Here is a 17,119-nt window from a genome sequence, read left to right as displayed (position 1 = left end):
GATGGGCTCATACTCTTTCTTGATTTTCATAAAGCTTTTGATTCCATAGAACACAAATTTATTTTCCATACTCTAGAGTTATTCGGATTTGGTAAATCATTTATAGAGGTATTAACAACTCTGTGATCATTAACTTTAACACATCCAAAAGATCTGACATATATCGTGGAGTCAGACAGGGCTGTCCGATCTCCCCGTTTTTATTTCTTTTAGCCACAGAATTACTTTGCCTTAGAATTAACCAAAATGAAAGTATGATTGGAATTTCTTTATTTGACAGGGAGATTAAAATTGCGCAGCTTGCCGACGACACCACGCTGTTCTTGGAGGATAAAAAACAGTTACCTAATGCTTTGGAATTGGTTAAACAATTTTCATGTGCCTCGGGTCTAAAACTAAATATTTTGAACTGTGAGATTATTTCAATTCATGATATAGACGATACATCCTTGGAAGGTATCCCAGTTAAAAACAATGTAAAATATCTGGGTATCCATATCACTAAAAACACTGTTACCAGACCTAATTTAAACTTCTCTGACAAAATGACAAAAACTAAAAATGTCTTTAACATCTGGCTTCAGAGGGATCTTTCATTATACGGTAGAGTTCTTTTATCCAAAGTGGAAAGGCTCTCTCACTTCGTATACCCTGCTCTTTCTCTGTTTATTAATGATAAAGCTATAAGGGAAATCAACAAAATATTTTTGGATTTCATTTGGAAGACCTCACAAATTAAAAAGAGAAGTACTTTCTAATTCCAGAGGCGAAGGTGGCCTTGATTTTTTGGACTTCGCAGATACTGTAAACACCTTTAAAGTAAACTGGCTAAAAAGATGTCTTGTGAACCCAATGTCATTATGGTTTTTCATTCCAAATAACATCTTCAACAAAACTGGTGGCCTATCTTTCCTTTTGAAGTGTAATTTTTTGCCTGGCAAGTTACCCATTTCCTTATCTAACTTTAATCAGCAATGCCTTCTTTCGTGGAAATTGTGTTTTGTCCATAGCTTTTCCCCACACAAAGTTCTCCTTTGGAACAATGCTGATATAACTGTTAGAAATACATCCCTTTTCTTTCCTAGATGGTTTAACAATAACTTTAATTGCATTCTATCTCTGTTTGATGATTTTGTTAATTTTCTAACCTAGGAACAATTTATGAATCTCCATAACTTTCCAGTCCCATTAAAGGAATAGAATACCTTGATGAAAGCTGTCCCAGCAGGTTTAACCCAATTAATTAAAAATCACCTTAAATTTGGTAAAGGTAACAGTGTTTATCCAGCTTTACGCTTGGGTGGTATTGATCTTTTAGATCGGAAATGCAACAACAGACATATTTGCAAAATTTTTCAAATGAAGAGAAAAATTACTCCAAGGGGTAAATTCTATTGGGGATCCCTTGTAACAAATGTAAACTGGAGAAAGGCCTGGCTTTTACCAAGTAAATTTTGTTAAGGAGATTCATTATAAAATCCTTCATAAAATCTATCCTGTTAACTCTTCCATTTCTAAATATTCTGATATTGATGAAACTTGCTCATTTTGTGGCTTTGTTGAAGAAACAGCTGCCCATTTATTTTGTGATTGTTGTATAACCAATACATTTTGGGTTGACTTAAGCTCTAATGTTTTTAGCCCCACAAATGTGACCCACACCTTCATCCTCAAAGAGATTATCTTTTATTATGAAAAACCAAAGTTGTTGTCCCTTGAATATGTTGCTAATTTCTTTATCTTGTATGCAAAATTCTTCATCCACAAGCAAAAGTGGCTTAAGTCTCCTTTATGCCTTCCTCTTTTTCTTGCTGAATTTAATTCTATTATTTCATCCCTTAGACTTATAAATAACAAACAAAAGTGATTTTTTTTAATACATTATGATGACTTATTCAAAGATATGATTTAACCTTATTATTGTGCTTTTTTTTTTCTGTGTATATAATTTCATATTTTGATGTCAGCAAATCCATAATATTTGTTTTCTGTTTCTGTCGTTATGATTGTTCATTGTAAGAGATACAACCATGCTTCATTTCCCTGATCTTGTATGAATGTATGTATGTATATATAAGTTCTGCAATAAAAATAAAAAAAACGGGACATATACTAAAGATCACACCCACCAAGAACAAATAAATCAATCTGATTGGCTGATGAATCTGACAATCTGACTTTAGTTGCCCATTAATTTGCACTGTTGAGGGATTCTATGGAAATTCTGAAGGCCTGAGGGGGTGGATATCCCCTCAGGCCTTATTTGGGGTGGAGCTCAGACTCACACACTGCTTCTGCTAATGAGCTTGGCTTTAGGCATGTGATTTGTGAAACAGCTGTCACACTTTGCTTGTAAGCATTAAGGAATAAATTCTGACTGGATAAACTTTTCATGTTTCTCTATTTGTTTGCATTTACATTTTATGCATTTGGCAGATGCTTTTATCCAAAGCTACTTACAGTGCACTTATTACAGGGACAATTCCCCCGGAGCAACCTGGAGTTAAGTGTCTTGCTCAAGGACACAATGGTGGTGGCTGTGGGGATCGAACCAGCAATTCTGATTACCAGTTATGTGCTTTAGCCCACTACGCCACCACCACTCTTTGTAGATTAATTAAGAGTGGAAAGCGATTAAAAATACATAGGCAAAAAGGTGATTGAGAATGAAAGGATGAAAAATATTTATTTATTTGGCATGTTAGGCCAGCAGAGAAGGCCTTGCTGGCCCTGAGAATTCGCCACTGGTGCATTCCAGACATATTTTCATGCTTTTGAATTATAAATATCTGTTGTACATTTTGTATATTCCTATTTAACTTTGATATTCTTATTTACCTATGTATATTTCTTATGATCTTTGTATATCTCTAAACCTTTACACATATCCTTAATTTAAACTTTATTTACTTAATCAAATATTATTAGGCATTTGTCAAATCTGGAGTTTATATTAGATTACATTTTAGTGAAGGCTTTTTAATGAAACAAACTAATGACAAGATACTCAAGCAAGCATCTTTACTCAAGATAACAAGAAAAGCTTTATTTGTTCGGGCCAGAATTTGAGGGAAAAAACATATTTTCCTGAATTAGAGTGAAGCAAGAGCACAAGAGGAGTGGCTTCAGTTATCAATGACGACAGCATCAACACAGGGTGGTGACAATCCGCACCCTCCCACACATAGCTGTGTCTCGTTTCGAAGGCTGTGTGCTAGGTAGGACACGTCCTTTGAAGGCTGCAGTATACTGAGCGTCCTCCTTTAAACAAGCCTCGTTTAAACGAGACGGCCTTCATAGGACAAACGGAAACAGAACTTATCATGGTTGCTATGACAGCCACTCTTTAACAAGCGTGAGCGCTTTGAGTGAGAAGGGAACTAAGTCCCTTTGAAAGGGAATGTATGACATTTTAGGAGAGTTATAATGATGTAGAGAGAAAAGAAAATAGATTTTACAGGTGTACTTTTAGTCTATAATATTTATTACTATAATTATACATATTATATACTCTGCACCCGTCTACTGAGGTACTTCAACTTGGGAATTAACATTACTTGCATTTGAACACCATATTTCGAGCAAATTGCATCATTTGATTTAGACAAATGATGTTCATTTCCGTTGAAGCATAGGATTGTGGGTTGTGAGTGCCCACAAAGGATACACCTCATGCATCCTCCCAATTCCTGTGAAAGAAGGTCGCATTTAAAGGTCGCATTCGGAGGTCACATTCGGAGTGTCCTACTTGCTTTTCTGAAACGAGACAGTCTCGATGACGTATGTGGCTGACAAATGTGATCTCCGGAGGACGCAGCCTTCAAAACAAGACACAGCAGGCTGCGTCCGAAACCAAAGGTAGCTGTATTGTTGACTCGCTGCCCTATCAGTCAATGACTCAACAGACAGCATTTGCGTATGTAAGGTACCTCCAGGAACAGGTTTTGGACAGTCTACTGAGGCAGCATAACCTCACATCGTTGCTAGGATACCAACAACTGATTGCCGCCATCTGGAGTCCACTAAGGTAACGCGTCTGCTTCAATCATCCAATAATCTAGAACAAAATGAAGAGAGTTTTGGTGATAACAAAGTATATATTTCAAAACTACAATACTAATTTATCGCTAGAAATGTAATCAAAAGTTGGAAAAAGTGAATAAAACGAGCATTTATACACAAATTGGCTATCATACTCTTCGGCCGCCATTTTTTTCTTCAGCTCAACCGCTGTGGATCTGCGCGCACAGGATTGTGGGATTCATAGGCAGCGAAGGATACATCTATGCTGCCTTCAAAAATCGATCAGATGAAGGTATCTCAGTCGACAGGATGTGATGCAAACATTGTATTCGGATGTGCCTTGGTCCCTTCCTACCTCCGTATACAGTCTCTGGAGGCAGCATTTTCCCAGTTTCGGATGCAGCCATACTCTCACAGAGAGAGCCAATGAATGTGTCTGCATGTCTCAATCATTCAGTGAATCAATTCCTCTTCTAGCAGATTGGGCTAGACAGCAGCGAGAACCTGAATCAAGAGTGCCTCTCTTGGGCTGGAGCACTGATCAGAGCTCCTGATTCCCAGAGGGAGCCACTGCAACTGGCAAACGGACTGGAGATGGTGGAGGAAAGGGGAGGAGGGACACTGGTTAAAGCCCTCTCTCTCTCTCTCTCTCTCTCATTCCCTCCAACTGTGGAGAGACAACTCTAGGCACTGCATGCTGTAATCACATTGCTTCTGTATAATTTGCTCCCCTTTTCCTACACTGCTGCACTGGAGGAATAAAAACAGCAGGATTCTTTCTTTCTTTCTTTCTGTCTTTCTTTCTTTCTTTCTCTGTCAGCCTTCCTTCTTTAAATGAAAAGTGGAAGGTGAGATTGGGGAGTGGGGATAAACGTTGCGGCCAGCTGGAGAGATGGGCAAATCCAACAGCAAGCTAAAGCCTGAGGTAGTGGAAGAGCTGTGCAGAAAGACCTACTGTGAGTACTGCTATTTAGTCATCTCTTTCTTTCTTTCTTTCTTTCTTTCTTTCTTTCTTTTTTGTGCTGGTTAATTGCATGTTAAAGATATCGTATTATTAGTTTCACTATTTATTCTCTAAATGTAATTGGAAATAGACCTTTTAACATATTTATTCTATTTACTGTAACACCATCTTTCCTGAAATATAAATATTCTGAAATGTTCTAGTCAACATTCAAAAGTGTCACTGGACATGTACCAGCTAATACCAGCCCAATGTAACTATGTTGTATTGTGATACTGTACTATTGATTGTGTATGTTTGTGTGTGTGTGTGTGTGTGTGTGTGTGTCAGTGTCACAAGCAATGTCTGTCATGTAAACTGACTAAGCATCATGTCATTTCTAGGTTTTCCAATTCACCTCCATTCACAATCAGATAATCATTAAGCATGTTTTGACTGGCTTGCATATCTGTTGTTAGAGGATAAGGTGCCTACTTGAACAGCTGCCAGCAAATCTTACATCGAGTAAATAAGGTGTGGGGCTAACTGCTACTTGTGTTGCAACAATCCTTCCCTAAGGTGGAGAATTTTTAGATTTTTTTAGATTACTGAAATGAAATGAGGTTTAGAGACCTTGCTAATGCTGCATATTAATCACAATGTGAATTAGGTGGGATACATTTTTCGGAGATGGAGGTAGAACAGGCATATACACAGGCAATTAAACAATTAAATCTACATCACTGAATTAGCAACAACTGTGTGAGTAGTGTAAGCTTTTTGATTCACTTTCCTTTAAATTGAAATACTGGGAATAGAAATACAAGAAGCAAGTTAACTAGGATACAAGTTGATATTTCTGCGCCACTAGTGTTACCAAAAGGAATTGCAAAATTAATGAATGTCGCAAAACAGGTTTCACGAGCAATTTCACAATTGTTTAATGACTGACCTCAGTCATTATTTTCTTTTGGGCCAGTTAAATTAGGTAGCAACAATAAAATTAAATTAAATTTGAGACAACATGTTATCTAATATACACATAATTACACACAACAATATACAAATAATAACATATACTGTACAGTATACAATACGCACAATATAGATACACATTATTCAATAAAAAATAAAAAGTATATATAGTAGTATATATAGAATGTACAGTAGGTTGTATTGTACTGTATTGACATTCAGGCTGTCGGTTGATAGTAAGTTGTTAAGAGAGAATATATATAATAATAATATAATTTATGACAGTCCGGAGTGAGATATAACAGTAAGAGTAATAAAGTGCAGTGCTGATGTATTTTGATCTTGGGAGATCAAGAGTTCAAAAGTCTGATTGCTTGGGGGAAGAAGCTATCATGGAGTCGGCTGGTGCGGGTCCTGATGCTGCGATACCGCCTACCTGATGGTAGCAGTGAGAACAGCCCATGGCTCGGGTGGCTGGAGTCTCTGATGATCCTCTGAGCTTTTTTCACACACCGCCTTGTATATATTTCCTGGAGGGAGGGAAGCTCACCTCCAATGATGTGTCTGGCAGTTCGCACCACCCTTTGCAGTGCTTTGCGGTTGTGGGCTGTGCTATTGCCGTACCAGGCAGAGATGCAGCCAGTCAGGATGCTCTCTACAGTGCAGGTGTAGAACCGTGTGAGGATGTGGCAGTTCATTCCAAACTTCCTCAGCCGTCTCAGGAAGAAGAGGCGCTGATGAGCCTTCTTCACAACGACTTCAGTGTGGATGGACCATGTGAGTTCCTCAGTGATGTGGACACCCAGGAACTTGAAGCTGCTGACTCTCTCCACTGGTGCTCCATTGATGGTGATGGGACTGTGTTCTCTGTCTTTTCTTCTGAAGTCCACCACAAGCTTCTTTGTCTTACTGACGTTGAGGGAGAGGTTATGCTCCTGACACCAGTGTGTCAGAGTGTGCACCTCCTCTCTGTAGGCTGTTTCATCATTGTCAGTGATCAGATCTACCACCGTCATGTCATCAGCAAACTTAATGATGGCATTGGAGCTATGTGTTGCCACACAGTCATGTGTGTACAAGGAATACAAGAGTGGGCTGAGAACACAGCCCTGTGGGGCTCCAGTGTTGAGGGTCAGTGATGAGAAGATGTTGCTGCCTATTCTAACCACCTGGCGTCTGCTTGACAGGAAGTCCAGGATCCAGCTGCACAGCGAGCTGCTTAAGCCCAGAGCCCGGAGTTTCTCATCTAGCTTGGAGGGCACTATGGTGTTGAATGCTGAGCTGTAGCCTACAAACAGCATTCTCATATAAGTGTTCTTTTTTCCAGGTGGAAGAGAGCAGTGTGTAGTGTAGATGCAATGGCATCATCAGTGGAGCGGTTGTTGCGGTAAGCAAACTGCAATGGGTCAAGAGAGAGAGGCTGCACAGAGCGGATGTAATCTCTGATTAGTCTCTCAAATCATTTGCTGATGATGGGGGTCAGAGCAACAGGACGCCAGTCATTTAAGCAAGTTATTTTTGATTGCTTTGGAACAGGCACAATGGTGGATGTTTTAAAGCATGTGGGGACTACAGACAAAGAGAGGGAAAGGTTGAAAATGTCTATAAAAACACCAGCCAGCTGGTTCGCGCACGCTCTGATGACGCGGCCCGGAATGCCGTCTGGGCCCGCGGCTTTGCGGATATTCACCCGTCGGAAGGATCGAGTTACATCCGCTACAGAGATGGAGAGTGAACTAACCTCTGTAGCTTCGGCCGCGAGAGCTATCTCCACGAGGGCAGTGTTATTTCCCTCAAAACGAGCATAAAACGTATTTAGCTCATCCGGGAGAGAGGCAGCGGTGTTCATGGCGGAGTTTTTATTCCCTGTAAAGTCCGTGATGATGTTAATTCCCTGCCACATGCTTCTAGAGTTGGTGGTGTTAAACTGTCCTTAAATCTTGTTCCTGTACTGGCATTTTGCTGTTCTTTTCGGAGGGCATAACTGGCTTGTTTATGCTCCTCCACGTTCCCGGAATTGAAAGCGGAGGTCTGCACATTAAGTGCCACGCGAACATCGCTATTTATCCATGGCTTCTGGTTCGGATAGATCCATGTTGTTCTGGTCGGAACTACGTCCTCCACGCACTTTTTGATGAAACACATTATGCTATCAGCGTAAAGCTCGATGTCGTCATCAGAGGTGGACCAGTACATCTCCCAGTCCGTGTGATCAAAACAGTCTTGCAGCATAGAGTCTGACTGGTCCGACCAGCACTGGATCGTTCTGAGGGTGGGTGCTTCCTGTTTCAGTTTCTACCTGTAAGCGGGCAGAAGCAGAATGGAAGAGTGGTCCGATTTGCCAAATGGTGGGCGGGGGAGGGATTTGTAGCCATCCCGGAAGGGAGAGTAGCAATGGTCCAAAACCCGGTCCCCTCGTGTGTTGAAACTAATGTGCTGGTGGTATTTTGGTGCGACTGATTTGAAACTGGCTTTATTAAAGTCTCCGGTCACAATGAACATGGCCTCAGGGTGCGCGGTTTCCTGCTCACTTATACTCCCATACAGTTCCGTGATTGCCTGGTCTGTGTCGGCTTGTGGGGGAATGTACACAGCTGTGATAATGTCCGCTGTGAATTCCCTCGGTAGCCAGAATGGTCAACACAGAAGCATGAGAAATTCCAGATCAGGAGAGCAGAAAGACTTGATAGAATGTACATTCCTCTGATCACACCAGGATTTGTTGATCATAAAACATACACCACCACCTCTGCTATTACCTGAGAGGTCTTTCGCTCTGTCCGCTCGGTGCATGGAGAACCCCGTGGGTTCAATGGGTGAGTATGGAATCTCCACAGACATCCAAGTTTCTGTTAGGCAGATAACGCAGCAGTCCCTCATCTCTCGTTGGAAAGAGATCCACGCTTTCAGCTCGCAGAGCTTGTTATCCAGAGACTGAACATTTGCCAGTAGAATACTGGGTAGCGGGGGGTCGATTTGCGTGGTGTCTTACTCTGATGAGAACGCCGGCTCTGTTTCCCCTTTTCCTCCTGTGTTTCCGCGGCCGTGCAGCCCAGACAAAGGGCTCCGCTTGCGTGTTTGTAAACAGCGGGGCGGCATTGAGGAATTTGAAGTCCGGTTTACGGTGTGAAGTTGCTGAACCAATGTCCAAAAGTGTTTGTCTGTCGTAGGCAATAAGGCAGACAACATCCAAGACAAAAAACATAAGAATTGTGAACAAAACAAACAAAACACTGCCATGTTGTGTCGGAGCTCGCAACGCAGCAGCCATACTCGGCGCCATCTTGAGTCCGTAATTATATTGCATGATATCACATCATGCAATATAATGTCTGCCATTGAAGAACTGGGTCTAAGTGGTGTGATCTGTAATCTCTTTGTGGTCGAGAGCAGTGATTCTCAACTGTTGGGTTTTGACCCAAAAAGGTGTTGCAGGTGTGATATATAATTTGGTGGGCAGCCAATAGAAATCGAGCACTCACCTTGCATAGCAGTCTCTAGAGGACATACTGGCCACATATTCCCACCTTATAACACATTTAAATGTGTTTAGCCAGAGTAGCAGCAGCAACGACAATAGCAGCTAGTTCCCGAATTTGTGACTGGATTGGAACAACTTGAAATTTGTGTAGTGTGTAATCATCAGTCATTTAGTGTATGATGCAAAGTTTTTGTATGTAGTGACTTTCAAAGTCTGTAAGTGTATGCCTAGTATTTTGCAATCTGTTCAGATTTAAAAAGTGATGAGGTCTAATCCAGCCATTACTTTAAAAAGGCATGAGAAAATATTATTTTGACAAATTAATCTGTCACTTGCTGGAAGCTAGCCAAATTATGTACATGCCAACAGGGACAGGTAGCATGGCATGCCCTTATTCTAAAGACCATGAACAAAACTATGTAAGGTCAAATAAATATTTGTAAAATTTCTTGTAAAATTGATTGTTTTAAGCACAGTAAAGACATTTTGACTCTGTATGAAATACTATTTTGGCACTGTTTTGGGTCACAACTTGATGTTCACAGTAAAATCTAGGTCCTGAAGCAAAACCAGAACTGCTGGTTTATAGATTACAATGTTTTAACTGTTCATGTCCAATTCATGGTCATCCAGAACAAGATGACCTATAATCAATTTATAGTCATTACAATAAACAGTGTACACACCTACATGTAGATCAAGCAAGTCTTTCATACAAAGGAAATGCGTATTACATACTGGATAAAAATAGCCCTACATTTACAAAAACACATGCTTTTATGTACAGAAAATAAGGCATGCATGAAACATTTATATATTTGCATTGCAGTAACTGCTTTCATACAAAAACAACCAAGCTGTCATCGACCCTTTAGGAACAGCCCTTGCATCCTCTCTTCATTCTCCTTCTGTTCCCTCCTCCTTTTTCAGTCTCTCTCTCTCTTGCTCTCTCTCTCTCTCTCTCTCTCTCTCTCTCTCTCTCTTTCAGCCTGGTTACAGCTTGTCTCTTCTTGTTCTCTTTGCCTTGCCTATTCCGCTCACCTCTCCATCATTGTGTCACTACCACTGGTTCCACATCAGCTATATTCATTCTCTCTCTCCTTTCTCTCTTCCTGAAATATAACCTTGGACTTTTCAAAATCAGTTCAGTTATCTAGTGGTGGACTGACAGATGTCTTCACATTGGAGACATGTGTTGGCCTATAACATGCCCACAAGCTCCCTGTCATATAGGTTTTATTTTTATTATCCTTTTTGTCCCAACAATGTAGGCAAACATGACCCACACACACCCCCACACGTTTCTTCGTTTCTTTCTATTTCATATTCTGCGGTCAACATGACAATGAGCTGAATCCATTGTTCCATATAATCAGTCCTAGTACATCTTCCGCTGGTCAGATAAGTAGAAATAGGATGTTACATTATCCCTCATTGTCTAGACTGCAGATTGATCTAAATCATTTCCACCTTCTTTGCAAAGGACCAAGCATAGTGTTTCTACAGTCTTTTGACTACAATCATTGACATCTATGTGAGAGACTGATTCAGGCTTTGGAGGCCAATGCTTTTACCTGGGGGCATTTAAAATGATATTTTGTTGAAACTCTCTTTAGTAGATTCCTAATTGCTAGACACGCTTACTTGAAGACAAATTACCAACCAAATCAAAACTCATCACCAACCCAACATAATGGTTTTCTTTACAAAACTGGCATGCATCATCCATTGGTTATATTTGATCCCTTCCAGGGCTTGACATTACTTTTTTGGCTCACCGGCCACTGTGGCTAGTTCTGTTCCAAAGTCACTAGTCACATTGCTAGTTAGAACAGGAGTAGAGTAGAACAGGCAGCAAACTTTGTTAGAAATGTGTTCATTATTCATGGATTCCAGATTTTAATCCCCTTCATTCTAAAATGTACTTGTCCTTGTGAAAGTTCACCATTGTTCTTTCATTGTTTAAGATTGACATTTGTAACATTAAGGCCAAAACCACAGTTAAGACCACTGATGGCTCCTCATTAGAAAATTTAGAAACTTACATGACACACTGATCAAACACTGTGGCTGGAGTAGTAAAGATGCTAGTGCAGAAGAAAGAGACAGACAAATAATTTTTTTTTTTTTTTTTTTTCTTGTTAAAAAAAAAGTATGAGCATTTAGAATCAGAATCAGAATCAGCTTTATTGCCAAGTATTCTTACACATACAAGGAATTTGTCTTGGTGACAGGAGCTTCCAGTGTACAACAATACAAAAACAATACAAAAACACCAGCAAGACATAGATAATAATAAAAAATTAAAATAATTATACACATACGTACATACATACACGCACAGACACACACATACACTACCGGTCAAAAGTTTTGAAACACTTGACTGAAATGTTTCTCATGATCTTAAAAATCTTTTGATCTGAAGGCGTATGCTTAAATGTTTGAAATTAGTTTTGTAGACAAAAATATAATTGTGCCAACATATTAATTTATTTCATTATAAAACAAAACTTTTATAAAAATAAAAAAAAGTTTTTGAAATTGATGACTTGGACCAAATAATAAAGAAAAGCAGCCAATAAGTGCCCAACATAGATGGGAACTCCTTCAATACTGTTTAAAAAGCATCCCAGGGTGATACCTCAAGAAGCTGGTTGAGAAAATGTCAAGTTTACATGTCTGCAAATTCTAGGCAAAGGGTGACTACTTTGAAGATGCTAAAATATAACACAGTTTTGATTTATTTTGGATTTTGTTTAGTCACAACATAATTCCCATAGTTCCATTTATTTTATTCCATAGTTTTGATGACTTTACTATTATTCTAAAATGTGAAAAAAAAAAAAAAAATATATATATATATATATATATATATATATATATATATATAATAAAGAATGAGTAAGTGTTTCAAAACTTTTGACCGGTATTGTACATACATACATACACACATACACATATGTAGTGCAAATCTAATACAAATCTGTTATCTGTTATGTACAGTGCAAAATACAAATCTGTTATGTGCAGTGCAAATGTTTTTTTTTTCTTCTTCTTCAGAGGAATGAAATGGCAGAAGAGGTTGGATGTGTTGGATAACTATAAAAAGACTAAACTGTGTATTGCACATAGTTATTGCTCAATGGGGCAATTTAACTGTTCATGAGATGGATAGCCTAAGGGAAAAAACTGTTCCTGTGCCTGACGGTTCTGGTGCTCAGAGCTCTGAAGCGTCGGCCAGAAGGCAACAGTTCAAAAAGGTAATGGGCAGGGTGAGTGGGGTCCAGAGTGATTTTTCCAGCCTTTTTCCTCACTCTGGAAGTGTATAGTTCTTGAAGGGGGGGCAGGGGGCAACCAATAATCCTCTCAGCAGTCCGAACTGTCTTTTGTACTCTTCTGATGTCTGATTTCATAGCTGAACCAAACCAGACAGTTATTGAAGTGCAGAGGACAGACTCAATGACCGCTGAGTAGAACTGTATCAGCAGCGCCTGTGGCAGGTTGAACTTCCTCAGCTGGCGAAGGAAGTACAACCTTTGCTGTGCCTTTTTCACAATGGAGTCAATGTGGGTCTCCCACTTCAGGTCCTGTGAGATGGTAGTGCCCAGGAACCTGAATGACTCAACTGCTGCCACAGTGCTGTTTAGAATGGTGAGGGGGGTCAGTGTTGGGGTGTTCCTCCTAAAGTCCACACTAATCTCCACCGTTTTGAGCATGTTCAGCTCAAGGTTGTTTTGACTGCACCAGACAGCCAGCTGTTCAACCTCCCTTCTGTATGCAGGCTCATAGTCATCTCAGATGAGGCCGTTGACAATGGTGTGGTCTGCAAACTTCAGGAGCTTGACAGAGGGGTCCTTGGTGATGCAGTCATTGGTGTAGAGGGAGAAGAGTAGTGGGGAGAGCACACATCCCTGGGGGGCACCAGTGCTGATTGTACAGGTGCTGGAAGTGAGTTTCCCCTGTCTCACAAGCTGCTGTAATCCACTGACAAATAGACATGGGAACAGAGAGTTGGTGTAATTTATTCTGGAGTATAGCTGGAATGATGGTGTTGAAAGCTGAACTGAAGTCCTCAAAAAGGATCCTTGCATATGTCCCTGGTCTGTCCAGATGTTGCAGGATATGATGCAATCCCATGTTGTCTGCATCATCCACAGACCTGTTTGCTCGATAAGCAAATTGAAGGGGATCTAGAAAGGGTCCAGTGATGTTCTTCAGGTGGGCCAACACCAGTCTCTCAAATGATTTCATGACCACAGACGTCAGGGCGACATGTCTGTAGTCATTAATTCCTGTGATTTTTGGTTTCTTTGGGACAGGAATAATGACTGAGCGTTTGAAGCAACATGGGACTTCACACTGCTCCAGTGATCTATTGAAGATCTGTGTGTAGATGGGGGCCAGCTGGTTAGCACAGGATCGAAGACACGCTGGTGAGACGCCATCTGGGCCTGAAGCTTTCCTCGTCTTTTGTTTTCGAAAGACGCGGCTCACATCATCTTCACAGATCTTAAGTGCAGGTTGAGTAGCAGGAGGGGGGAGGAGGGGGGTTGCAGGAGGTGTTGGTGTTTGTGTGAAGTGAAGGTCAGAGTGGGTGTGGGGTGTGAGATTGGGCTTTTCAAATTTGCAGTAGAACACATTCAGGTCATCAGCCAGTTGTTGGTCCACCACAGGGTTGGGGGTAGGAGTCCTGTAATTTGTGAGTTGTTTCATTCCACTCCACACTGATGCAGGGTCGTTAGCTGAAAACTTGTTTTTCAGATTCACAGAGTATCTTCTTTTAGCCTCTCTGATTTCCTTGTTCAGTGTGTTCCTGGCCTGATTGTACAAGACATTATCCCCACCCCTGTAAGCATCCTCTTTGGCCTGATGAAGCTGCCTGAGCTCTGCTGTAAACCACGGTTTGTCGTTGTTGAACTTTAAATAAGTCCTAGTAGGAATGCACATATCCTCACAGAAACTGATATATGATGTAACAGTATCTGTGAGCTCGTCCAGGTCTGTGGCTGCACCCTCAAAAATACTCCAATCTTTGCAATCGAAGCAGGCTTGTAGTTCCCGCTCTGCTTCATTGGTCCATTTCTTTACAGTCCTTACTACTGGCTTGGTTGATTTTAATTTCTGCCTGTAGGTTGGAAGAAGATGAACCAGACAGTGATCAGAGAGTGCCAAACTGCTAGGGACAGAGCGATATGCATCCTTTATTGTTGTGTAACAATGATCCAGTATGTTCCTGTCTCTGTCTTCTTTGTTAAAATCCCCAAGAATAATAATAACTGAGTCCGGGTATTGTTGTTCTGTGTCTGTGATTTGATCAGTCAGCTGTTGCAGCGCTGTGTTCACACACACGTTTGGCGCGATATACACACTCACCAGAATAAACGAGGAAAACTCCCGCGGCAAGTAGAACGGCTTACAGTTAATAAAGAGCGCTTCCAGATTAGGACAGCACATTCTCTTTAAACGTTGTTACATCTGTATACCAACTTTCATTGATGTAAAAGCATGTTCCACCACCTCTCATTTTCCCCATTAACTCCACGATGCGATCCGCTCTGAACAGCTGAAAGCCCGGCAGATGTAACGCGCTGTCCGGAATGGCTTCACTCAGCCAGGTTTCTGTGAAGCACAAGGCAGCAGAGTGGGTGAGGAGATGTAGTTCGTCCGTTTTGTTAGGAAGAGAGCGGAGATTCACTAGATGAATGCTCGGCAGCGCTGTTCAAAAGCTGCGCTGACGGAGCCTGACCAGCTCGCCTGCTCGTCTCCCTCGCCTGCATCTCATAGCGCATTTAAACAACACAGCTGCGCCTCCGACTAAAATGTCCAGCAAAACGTCAGAATATTCAAAAACCTGGAAAAGGTTGTCTGGTATATGCTGCCGAATGTTCAGCAGTTCGTTCCTGGTAAAACTGACTGGAAAATTAATACTAAACACAGGATACGCAAACAAAAACAACAAAAGAACTGAAGAGCTACACACCGATGTGGCCATCTGCGGCGCCATCTTGATGATATTGATATTGATTGGTTAAGGGCTTGCAGAACAGATGTGTTTTCAGCTGTTTCTTGAATGCTGAGATGGTATCAGCTAGGGGTGCACAGTTCGATCAGCCACCACCTAAATCGGACGATCTTTTTCTTAAGTCTGTGATCAGGGAATCACACATACACTGCTACTCTACTGAATGAGCGCTTTCTCAGCACTTGATGCATGACAGTGTGGCCTCTGGAGGGTGAATTGTTGGTATTCACGAATTAAACTTTCAGATATGCTGTTCATCTTTCAGATGAATATGCAGGTTTGTTTTTAAAAATGTTTAAGAATTACACATGTATGAATATTAAGTTGCCCGTTTTCTAGAGTTACGGTAGTAAAACTGCTTTGAGCGCAAAGGATAAAGAGACTGCAAATGGGTATAAAAACTAATTAAACAACAAAGAAACATGCATATACAAATCTGAGTATACATGAGTCGTGACAGTCAGATGTTGTTTTGAGCAATAGAGACAATAGCGATCATGAGCAATTTCAGCTTCACTCCCTTCAATATGTTCACTCGCTGTGTCAATCATACATGTGTGCTCTCCAGGTGCTCTCAATGTGCGTTTTCCAAATGGCATTTTTGAACCCTTGAAGGGCACTTCACGAAAGGTACCCCACTCGAAATGTCATTCCAAACAAAAGTAAGAATTTACATAAAGGACCCTTTCAGAAGACTTTTAGTGAAGGCTACATTTAAACTGTGATGCCATGTTCCCTTCAGATTGCCCATATCAAGAGCTCTGTCTTTCGTAGTAAGTAGGGCATAGGGATGATCACTTTCGATTGGAATTCGCCCAGTATCTCATCAGTCACTCATCAGTCACTCATCTCAGCGCTATTCTTTGAGGATCCCAATTTAAATCCGACTAATGTTGGTCACATTACCACTAATCACAGCAATTACATTTTAACCATAACCGCACCGCGTCTTTATGCATTTGCTTAATAATTAGAGACTTGTGTTACAACAAAACGCCAAAGACAGTAAACAAATCATAGATATGAATGATTTTTCAATGAAGCAGTTTTAGAGGTTGTAATGGATGCATTTTTCTTATTTTGGAATATATCTCTGCTGTGTGTGATGCACTTGTGGTTTTTACTGCTTACCAGTATGTCACAATGACCTTTTGATATTGACAACAGAACTATTCATAACTGTTTCAAAACATATAAATGTTAGCAATTCACAATTAATGTAATTTTAATGTAATTTTGGTAACTTTATAAAAAGGTTCCATTCGTTAACATTAGTTAATGCATTAGGTACAGTATCATGAACAAACAATGAACAATATATTTTTACAGCCTTTATTAATTGTAATGTTAGTTAATAAAATTACAGTTGTTCATTGTTAGTTCATGTTAGTTCATAGTGCATTAACTAATGTTAACTAATACAACTTTTGATTTTAAACATGAATTAGTATATGTTGTAACTAACATTAAGTTAATTAGTTTATGTTATGTTGTTATGTTGTTAATGTTGTTAAATAATGTTAACAAATGGAACCTTTTTGTAAAGTGTTACCATAATTGAACTGTGTGGGGTATAAACATATAACTGCACAATATAACTGGCAAGAGTGTGGCAAAGGGCACATAGACCTGGAGAAGTGAATTGAAGTAAGAGGAAGAGGTTCAATTAGCT

General features: G+C 40.3%; 1 protein-coding gene across 3 annotated transcripts in view; it reads left to right on the top strand.

Moving 5' to 3' along the window:
* Positions 1–4,252: 4,252 nt before the first annotated feature.
* The window catches only part of ncs1a (neuronal calcium sensor 1a), a 37,629-nt gene continuing 24,762 nt past the window's right edge, over positions 4,253–17,119 (top strand). Inside the window, exons 1-2 of one of the 3 annotated variants that reach the window (XM_051666128.1) lie at positions 4,253–4,315; positions 4,844–4,979. In XM_051666128.1, coding sequence (XP_051522088.1) covers positions 4,916–4,979 — 64 coding nt within the window. In that variant the 5' untranslated portion in view covers positions 4,253–4,315; positions 4,844–4,915. Of the gene's footprint in view, positions 4,316–4,631; positions 4,980–6,664; positions 6,719–17,119 lie in introns of those variants that run through there. The other 2 variants (XM_051666118.1, XM_051666136.1) reach the window with 2 other exon arrangements.

This window comes from Myxocyprinus asiaticus, chromosome 3 (genome assembly GCF_019703515.2).
Source record: "Myxocyprinus asiaticus isolate MX2 ecotype Aquarium Trade chromosome 3, UBuf_Myxa_2, whole genome shotgun sequence".
NCBI lineage: Eukaryota > Metazoa > Chordata > Actinopteri > Cypriniformes > Catostomidae > Myxocyprinus > Myxocyprinus asiaticus.
The sequence above is the reverse complement of the archived record's forward strand: the minus strand, read 5'-3'. Positions and strand labels throughout refer to the sequence as shown.